General features: G+C 38.9%; 1 protein-coding gene across 5 annotated transcripts in view; it reads right to left on the bottom strand.

Moving 5' to 3' along the window:
• The window catches only part of RPGR (retinitis pigmentosa GTPase regulator), a 92,780-nt gene that overhangs the window by 64,289 nt on the left and 17,756 nt on the right, over positions 1 to 10,735 (bottom strand). For all 5 annotated transcript variants that reach the window (XM_055081856.1, XM_028482789.1, XM_028482786.1 and 2 more), the window contains exons 9-11: positions 7,851 to 7,975; positions 5,526 to 5,711; positions 4,396 to 4,567 (exon numbers count right to left, since the gene is read on the bottom strand). In XM_055081856.1, the coding sequence (XP_054937831.1) occupies positions 4,396 to 4,567; positions 5,526 to 5,711; positions 7,851 to 7,975 (483 nt within the window). The remainder of the gene's footprint in view (positions 1 to 4,395; positions 4,568 to 5,525; positions 5,712 to 7,850; positions 7,976 to 10,735) is intronic.

The raw sequence follows: 10,735 nt of genomic DNA on the forward strand, positions 1-10,735 counted from the left end.
CAGCTCAATATCAAAAAAACAAACAACCTAATCCAAAAATGGGCAGAAGACCTAAATAGACATTTCTCCAAAGAAGATATCCAGATTGCCAACAAACACATGAAAGGATGCTCAACATCACTAATCATTAGAGAAATGCAAATCAAAACTACAATGAGGTATCACCTCACACTGGTCAGAATGGCCATTATCAAATGTTCTACAAACAATAAATGCTGGAGACGGTGTGGAGAAAATGGAGCCCTCTTGCACTGTTGGTGGGAATGTAAATTGATACAGCCACTATGGAGAACAGTATGGAGGTTCCTTAAAAAACTACAAATAGAACTACCATATGACCCAGCAATCCCACTACTGGCATATACCCTGAGAAAACCATAATTCAAAAAGAGTCAGGTACCACAGTGTTTATCACAGCTCTATTTACAACAGCCAGGACATGGAAGCAACCTAAGTGTCCATCGACAGATGAATGGATAAAGAAGATGTGGCACATATATACAATGGAATATTACTCAGCCATAAAACGAAACGAAATAGAGTTATTTGTAGTGAGGTGGATGGACGTAGAGTCTGTGATACAGAGTGAAGTAAGTCAGAAAGAGAAAAACAAGTATCGTATGCTAACACATATATATGGAATCTAAAAAAAAAAGTTTCTGAAGAACCTAGGGGCAGGACAGGAATAAAGATGCAGACATAGAGAATGGACTTGAGGACACGGGGAGGGGGAAGGGTAAGCTGGGACGAAGTGAGAGTGTCATGGACATATATATACTACCAAAAGTAAAATAGATAGCTAGTGGGAAGCAGCCGCATAGCATACGGAGATCAGCTCGGTGCTCTGTGACCACCTAGAGGGGTTGGATATGGAGGGTGGGAGGGAGATGCAAGAGGGAGGGGATATGGGGATATTAGTATACATAGAGCTGATTCACTTTGTTATATAGCAGAAACTAACACAACAATGTAAAGCAATTATACTCCAGTAAAGATGTTAAAAAAAAAAAAAAAAAAAAAAAAAACGGTTGCTGGCCAGATTTGACCCATGGGCCACAGCCTGCAGACTCGAGACCTAAATTAAGGTTATAAGAAAAAGCCTGCTGAGAGATGAAGCTAGAAAAGCAGGTGGCAGTTACATGGGGAAATTTACATTTATTTAAAAAAAATATTAGGGATCCTCTGAAGACATTGGAGCAGATGGGAACGAAAGTGCACCTGAAGGAGATTAAAATAGAAAAGGACTAAGCAGGAGAGATCGGAGATGGCAGAGAAAGGAGGTTTGGAAAATAGATAGTATATCATTTAAGCTCATGGTCTTGGCCTTATGCTTGACTGAGAAAACAGAAGTCGTCAGAGCTGATCTGCTTTATCTTCTCACCAACAAATGTACAAATTTACCTACGTTTTCCTGTCAAAATGTAGGATGTGTCTTTCCTCTTAACAAAGACTGCTCTGTATGGCAGCCCCTCCTGTCTTCTCAAGAGCTTTGCACCTTTGGTCATATCCTCTCTCTTGTGTGCTACCCATCTGTCTGGGACTACTGGCTCACGTCCATTAGGCACAGCGGTCCCCAAGGTCCTCAACCTGTGGCACCAGGGACCGGTTCCGTGGAAGACAGTTTTTCCACGGGCCAGGGGTGGGGGGATGGTTCAGGCGGTAATGCGAGCGATGGGGGGTGGTAGATGAAGCTTTGCTTGCTCGCTTGCTTGCCCACCGTCTGCTGCTCACCTCCTGCTGCGCTGTCAGGCCTGGTTCCTAACAGGCTGCAGACCTGAATCAGTCCGTGGCCGGGGATTTGGGGACTCCTGCATTAGCACACAAATATGCTCTAGTATTTCCCATTGACTCCACATCTCCCTCTCCTGCCAGCCCATTTCTCTGCTCCTCTTCAGGACCAAAGTAGGCAAAAGAACTATCTACACACTCTCCTCTTCACGTCCTCATTTCCCCTTCATGCGTCAACTTTTAACACTGCCTTCTGTCCTGATCTTTCCCTGGAACTGCTCTTGTCAGGATCACCAAAAATCTCCACGATGCTTAATCCATGGGATGCTTCTTTGAACTCCTTTTCCTTGACCTTTGAGCAGTACTTTGAATTCATGACCCTACTCCCTCCTCATGTCCCTCCTCCTACCCTACTGGCTGATGAGGCTGGGGAAGGTGGTTTTTTGGGCTCTTCCTCTCCTCCCCTCTAAGTGTTAGACATTCTCAGGGCTAAATCCTGGGCCCTCTTTTCTTGCTACTCTACTCTCTAATAGGTGATTTCACCAACTTCCATGGATTATCAATACCATCTCTATGTTGATGGTTTCCAAATTTCTATCTCTAGTCCACACCTATCTTCTGAACGTTATTCTTTCATTTTCAACTGCCTGCTTGATATTTCTGCTTGGATGTCTCACAGGTATTTCAAGCTCAATTTTTAGTTTTTTTTCTCAAAGCAATCGACCATCCTCCTGCCTACACATCTATGTGTGACCCATTAACGAGCAAGTTCAGTTGTTTCTATGACTAAAATGTATTTCAAATCTGCAAACACCATCATCTCTTGCAAAAGGCTCTTAAGTATTCTTCCTACCTCTAGTCTGGCATCCCTACATCCACACACCAGCAAAAGTGACCATCTTAAAATATAAATGGCACTGGAGCACATCACTCCACTGTTTAAAACCCTTTAATGACTTTCTATTACACTTAAGAAAAACACTCAAATCAAATAGGCCTCTCATGGCCTATAAAACCATGGATATTTTTCTGCTGTCTCTTTTTCCAACATCATCTTGTCCTGCCTTTTCCCTCACTCTCTGAGCCCAGTGATCTTCTTTCCTTTTCCTATAAACTGCTTCCAAACCTTTACCTACATTATTTTCTTTGCCTGTAATATACACATCTTCCCTCTTTGTGTGGCTACTTTTTATCCTTTATGTTTTAGCTTAAATGTCACCTCCTCAGTCATGTCTTCCCTGACCTCCTTCACTCCATGAGAAATACTGAAGTCTGCAAATAATTTAGAAAAGTCACATTATATGTTGGATACAACTTTCAAAATATTTTTATTAAGTTGGTTTTAGCAAACAGTCACAAAAAGATACGGGGATGGCTTTTCCTTTTGCTCTAGCTACAAAGTTCTATCTTCACATTCAAATCTCTTGAAGTGGGAAACAACTTGCCCCAGACCATAAACTTCTCTTTTCCTTGCACACACTGTTGCCAGAATCTACCTTTCCCATGTACAGGGCTGAAGAGCACCAGTGATTCCTATCTCCAAAGGAAACATACAGAGTTTGTGGGTGAGATGTAGGAAACCCAGCTCATTATCAAGGTCTTAGATGTAGACAATATTCTATTCCCATGGCCCACAGTTCTTGACTGAGTTCCTGATCCTTTGTTACCTCAACCTTTTATCTAGGTTCCTGAGCCCAAAGATATTAAAATTATCTGTGCCACAGTTCTTAACCCCAGATGCTCAGATTTTCTTCTTAATTACAAACCTACTGCTTACTCTGATTTCCTACCCTAGTTTCTTGTTCTGCCCCTATCATCTGAGTACATGCCCTGTAGTAACATAAACACACTCCTAAGATACACAAATGTCTGTAAAAAAAAACTATTTAGAAGAGGTGTATATGGCTAAAGAGCTGGAATTACAATTTAAAACATGAAATCTGTATCTAATAGGCAGTGGGGCAGAGGTGTTAATAATAACTATGCCTATATTTATGAAGAGGTTTCTGGGGGTGCTAGGCTCAATGCTAAGTATTTTATATGCCTTATCTCATTTAACTGTCATGCACTCTCTAAAGTAGGTATTATTAAAGTTATTTCAAAGATGTGGAAACTGAGGTGTAGAGAAATTAAGTAACTTTCCCAAAGCCAGTCACATATTTAATAAATGTCAAAGCTGGCATCGGATGCCAGATCAATTTGACTCTACATCCCATGCTCTTAACCACAATGCTATATTGCCTAAAGGCAGAACTTCACATAGGTCTATAAGACCTGCATTCAAACCCTGTTCACTTATAAAACTGAGTGACCTGAGTCACTCAATCTCTTCAAGCCTTGCTTTTCTCATATATAAAAATGAAGAATATAACTCCCACTTATTTTATGGAGTTGCTTCTGGGTTTAAAGGAGATAATGTAAGAGAAGGTGATATGTATGTTATACACTGCTTTATAAAGATGCTGCTGTCATTACATGGGATTTTTAAGGTCACCAAAGATGCTTTCTATTAGTAAGAGTATTCTTGGATTTGAGTTCAAATGAGAGATGTCAGTCTCTAACTAGGAAGAAAACAATTTAGTTAGAGAAAACATCTTAAGATGAACGTGAAAACAATGGAATAAATGGTACATTTCTTCTGAGAGCAGGCAGAGCATCAACTGTTACCTGGTTCCATTGGCGGCATAGGGCCCTCTTTATCAGGCATCATTTTCTCTAGCAGATTAGTTGTAGACATACTGAAAGGAACTGAACGAGGTGGAAAACAAACAGTTGGTACGAGAGTCCCTGCAATTGGAGGTAGTGTTCCTGCCATTTGAATAGAGTCTGGAGATTTCTCCTTTAAAACAAATAGGTTAAATAAACTGTTAGATAATGTTATATACTTAATATTGATATAAACCACCCTGAGGTTGCTAAAAATATTGAAGAGAGAGACTTCAAAGTTGGTCAACGTCCTACAACATTCACTTTTTAATAATCCCCAAGGGCTCAAAAATGTTTTGTTTTGTTGCCTCTGTATCTAAGATGCTCTAAATCGTCAATTTGGAAGTCTGTTTTTCACAAGATGGGGAAAAGTGTGTGTTTTCTCTGCCTTCCCGGAAAAAAAAGTTACTCAGGAGACACAAACCAACAACAACTACAAAATACTTATGGGGTATTTCTCAATTTTTCCATATATACTTTTTCATAATAAAAAATCAAACTTAACTTTTTTTTTTTTACCACTAAAGGAATACATTTTGGAACTTAAAACAATTTTTTAAAAAAGGAATATCTCTAAAAATTATTTGGCATTTTATTTTTTAAAAATGTGTCATTGAATAATTTTAAAGCACAGAACGAGAATCTCTAAATTTAATTGAGAAAGAACATTCCCTCTCTCAAATAAAGCCCTTATTTCTTTGTTTTCTACCTTTCATTAGTTATTACATATATATATATATATATATATATAACCTTTCATTGCTCATGAGGTATTAGCTTTACAAGATAAAAGCAAAGTAGAAATCAATCCACAGATGGTTGAGAAAACAACTTAGCATTCAATCTGAGGTGATAAGATAGCGGTAAGTATCACTGTCTACAAGCAAAGGTTATCCAAGATCATTTCAATTTTCTAGTTTGTGGGTTTACCAGTTTAATTCTGAGTTTGCTTTAAAAGTTTGTAAGCCCTCGATTCTAATCATTTTATTTAGCAAATTTACCTAAGAAGACCCTTCTTTGGTTTAAAAAGAAAATAAATTTTCTTAACAGTGCTAGACAACATTATTATATAGAATAGGCCACAACTGTACCCTCTCTCTTCGCCGCACACGTGCTGATAAAGATCTCTGCAGTACGTTTCCTGAAGTCAGATCACTGATGGGCACAGATGTAGCTGAAGGTAAGCAACGATCATTTATTTCAACTAACTCAACGCCTTCTGCCACATCAAGTCGTGGACTGGCAAAAACTAGCATGTGACATCCACCGCAAGCAACCTGCAGCATAAATTCACAGATAAATTAATTGACACTAGCTTCAAACACAAATGGGTTTGTTTTGTTTTTTAATTTATTTTTATTTTTGGCTGCGTTGGGTCTTCGTTGCTGTGTGCTGGCTTCTCTCTAGTTGTGGCGAGCGGGGACTACTCTTCATTGCGGTGCGCAGGCTTCACATTGCGGTGGCTTCTCTTGTTGCAGAGCACTGGCTCTAGGCGCGCGGGCTTCAGTAGTTGTGTCATGTGGGCTCTAGAGCGCAGGCTTAGTAGTCATGGCGCACGGGCTTAGTTGCTCCGCGGCGTGTGGGATCTTCCCGGACCAGGGCTCGAACCTGTGTCCCCTGCATTGGCAGGCAGATTCTCAACCACAGCGCCACCAGGGAAGCCCCACAAATGGGTTTTTAACAGTTTTCAGCTACAAAACATTAACTTAGCGGTAGACTTCCTAGACTGACTGAAATCTCTCTCTCTCCACACACACACACACACACACACACACACACACACACACGTGAATTACAATATATATTCTTTTTTAAAAAAATTTATTTATTTTTGGCTGCGTTGGGTCTTCATTGCTGCGCACGGGCTTTCTCTAGTTGCGGCGAGCGGGGGCTACTCTTCATTGCAGTGCGCGGTCTTCCTATTGCGGTGGCTTCTCTTGTTGTGGAGCACGGGCTCTGGGTGCACAGGCTTCAGTAGTTGTGGCTCACAGGCTCTAGAGCGCAGTCTCAGTAGTTGTGGTGTATGGGCTTAGTTGCTCCACAGCATGTGGGATCTTCCTGGACCAGGGCTCGAACCTGTGTCCCCTGCATTGGCAGGCAGATTCTTAACCACTGCACCACCAGGGAAGCCCTTACAATATATATTCTTTAAACACTATTACTGAAAACTAGAACAAGTTTAACATACCATTTTACTTTCAACTGAATATATAATATAGAGAAAAAAACCTATTTAGCACATTATATTTCTCTTTACAAGTTAGAAAATGCTATTTTAATCTCGGAGCAACACTAACAACTTGAAAAAATTACTCAGACAAGTTCTACTTGGAAAGAAGGGACCCAAGAATAAATCAGTCTCTTGGGATAATTATGTCTTTATATATGAAGATTTTTTAAGTTTAATGCTTAAAAGTCCTGAGAGCAAAACGCAAGCATGCACAATGATAGAACAATGAAAAAGGAAATCAACATCCCAACTATTTTGAGAAATAACTGATTTTCAATAAAATGCTTAAAAAAACATTGTGTTTGCAATACACAGACTTCTGGTATCTTCACAGTGTTCTACATGGCATAGAAGAGCATACTCTGAACCTTTCCCTTCATATGTTCAAAGTTAAAATTGATATGTTTTCTGTATAGCACTTTTTAACAACCATCTTCCCCATAAGATTATAAGCTTAGTCAATGAAAATCTGGTCACTGTGTTCATCACTGCATGCTCTGTATTCCTCATCCTCAGTGCAGTATCTTGTACCAAGCAGGCATTCATTAAACAGGTGTCAAATCAAGGAATGGAAGTGTTCCATAGCACGAGGCTCTGAGCCTTTGGAGAACAAATTCCAAGTGATATTATCATCACCGAGTAAACAAAATTTTCAAGTCTATAGTTCTTAATTGGCAAAAGTGTTAGAAACAACAGAGATATGGTGCCTGAGGGGGATGTCACTGAAACAACATCTTATCCAAATAACACTTAACCAATTAAACATAATTTCAACTCTTCACTTATTATCAGATATTTTTCTTGTGCAGGATTTGAGAGTCCTAGTGATATCTAATCCAGCAAATATTTACAGATGACCACTGTGGGTGAGGCACTCTGCTGGGAGCTACAGGAAACACAAAGCTTCCAGGCATGGCACAGTCCTGGCTCTCAAGAGACATATGAAAATGAAGTAGAAGAGTCAAGATTAGGGCAAAAAGGAAGATGTTAGAGGAGGAACATTAGAAAAGGGACAGATTTTCAGACTGCCATGATGTCTGACATTTGGCCTTTAGGACACAAGTATATTTACTAGATATAGCCATGATATTTCATATAAACAGAAAAGTACTTATTTTCTATGAAATACTGAAAGACTCAAATATAGGAATATGAACATGTAAACAGGGAAATGTGATGCCCTTACCAACTGTACTATAAACTTCAAAAAATTAGAACAGAAAGTAGGAACGAACTGATTGGCAAAACTCTCCAGTCCAAGTCCTAATTTTCCATGTCGATCGTCTCCAAAAGTATACATAAGGCCTAAATCTAAAATGAAAAAAAAGAGAGAATTATAAAAGTGTTACTTTCATGGATCTATTTGTAAACAGACAAATACATTAACTTACATTGCAATTTTCCCCTCATATTCTGCATTAAATTTACTCTGCTCCACTGATGTTTCCACACTCTCTATGGTTTCTGTTGTCCACACATAACATTAGGCAATAGATACCTCGAGAATAAATCACTAAGCTCTTGGTGGCTTGTGAAGTTGAGACCCAGGTGTGTGAGGTGCTGTGTGGAGCAGCGGCGATCCAGCATGAGATCTTGTGTGATACACACCATCATCTCAAGAAGGAGATTTTTGTATTCTGACCTCCTACATCCCAATACAATCTATTTTCTTTTTTCCTCAGGTCATTGATTAGGTCAGGGTTTTTCAACCTTGGCACTACAGACATTTGAGGCCAGATAATTTTTGGTTGTATGGGTCTGTCCTGTGCATTGTGGGATGTTTAGCAGAATCCTTGGCTTCTGCCTACTAAATGCCCATAGAATACCCTGCCTCTGCAGTTGTGACAATCAAAAACATCTCCAGACATTGCCATGTGTCCCCTGTGGAGACAAAATCACCACTAGTTTAGATCAATCCAACTGTCTCTTTTACTTCTGCTTCACGGTTGTGGAAAGCTGCTGAAGGAAACGCCATAAACCAACCAAGCTGCTGGTCCCTATATCAATACTGGGGTCCCCTATATAGCTGGGCCAAGATGATGATGAGTAATTTTGTCGCTTCTCTCCAGTTAATCCTTTTGCCCACTGCCATAGCAAGTATTCTGTACATTCACTCCTCAAGCCTTTCTTTCATACTCTCCATCTCAAGTGAGGTAACTGCCATGGAAGCAGAAGGAAAGGAAAGGGTGCCAGTATAGGTGCAGAGGAGGGGCTCTCCCTCCAGTCTGGAGATTAGGAAAGGCTTTTAAACTGAAGCTGAAAGGATTAGGGTTTAGTTACAAGAAGAAGGGAGCAAAGAATCTTCCAGGCAGAGGCCAGCAGTACATACAAAGGCTGTGAATCAAGAGAAAACACAGCACAGTCAAGAAGCTGAAAGGCAACCAATGTGTCTGGAGCACAAAAGTGAGAGTGGTATGAGATGAGCCTGAAGAGGGAAGAAGGAATCACACGAAAGAGGATCTTATTAGCTCATATTAAGCATTTTTGAGCTCTATATTAAGAACAATAATAAGCTAAATGAATGGTTTTAAGCTGGGAAATGACAAGATCATATATGCGGACGTGTACTTTAAGATGGCAAAGTAATTGTATAGTAAGAAAAGCCACGAGAACTGCCTGAAAAAATAATTAGAAATAAAAACATAATTCACTAAAGTGGCAAGTTCAAAAATTAATATATTAAAAACAGATTCCCTATAAATAAGCAATAACCAGCATTTAGACTCTAAATTTAGATTGTTATAATTCTTACTATTAGGTATTTATTTCCTTTCTTTATATTTACTCCTTATCATCTTTTTGCTTTCCTCCTCCTTTTTTTGACCCTGATATCCTTATTCAAAATGTTAAGGTTTTTTTTTTTTTTTTTTAAACCCGATTATCTTTAGCCAGAAAAAATAAACTCTGATCAAGCTGCCTGATCACACTTACAACCTCAGAGAGCTTTTTAAAACTTGAGACGCTGGCTATAATAGGGAACTGGCAAGAACTTACAGATAACTCACTACATATCTCTCATTAGTCCTGGACAAAGAAAAAATTCATAACACCTGTCCCTGGGGAGGATTCATGAGCAAAAAAGTCAAATAATGTTCAATTATTTGTGCTATAACTTCTTTCATCAGGAGGAAAGGTATTATGAAAGTTTAACCAAATAACCTAATTGTATGTTAAATGATCCATTAAAAGTGTGTATTTTCTATCAGTGGCAATTTAGAGTTGATGGAAAATGGCAGTAAAGACAAAGAAACTGAGCTTAAGACTTGCAGTAAGGCATATATATCAACAACTCTTCTGGGAGTGTGAATGAATAGTAATTCTTTACATGCTATATAGTTCAATTTCATGCTACATTAATAAGGACACTGATACTTGAAAATGGGCAGGTAGTTCTCTCTGAAAAGTTCTTTGGGGAAGAAGGGACAGTACTTGGTAGTACCTTGTATTTGCTGAGCCCTAGTTCCCCTAAGCAGATACCATTAGATGAGATCCATTGTAGCAGAAACTTGTAAAAGGGAAAAAATGCAGAAATACCAGTATCTGGATTATTTCAAAATACTGTATGATTCATGACTTTTTAATGCTTTACTTTTTAGATAGAAATGTGAGCTACAAATAGAGAAATTACAGAGCCTTTTATTCCAAAGTAATTAAAATTATGGAGTATATATATATTTTTTGTAATTCAAATGAAATATATTTCACTTAATTTTTATTCTTCTCAAATTACATATTTTGTTTAATGTGTCAATAGTTTAAATTTATTGATGTATTTGTGAAGCTTTACGCTCATTATTTCTTTTTTTTTAACATCTTTATTGGAGTATAATTGCTTTACAATGGTGTATTAGTTTCTGCTTTATAACAAAGTGAATCAGTTATACATATACCTATGTTCCCATATCTCTTCCCTCTTGTGTCTCCCTCCCTCCCACCCTCCCTATCCCACCCCTCTAGGTGGGCACAAAGCACCGAGCTTATCTCCCTGTGCTATGCGGCTGCTTCCCACTAGCTATCTATTTTACATTTGGTAGTGTATATATGTCCATGCCACTCTCTCTTTGTCACAGC

The sequence above is a fragment of the Physeter macrocephalus genome, chromosome 21 (genome assembly GCF_002837175.3).
Source record: "Physeter macrocephalus isolate SW-GA chromosome 21, ASM283717v5, whole genome shotgun sequence".
In the NCBI taxonomy this organism is placed as follows: domain Eukaryota; kingdom Metazoa; phylum Chordata; class Mammalia; order Artiodactyla; family Physeteridae; genus Physeter; species Physeter macrocephalus.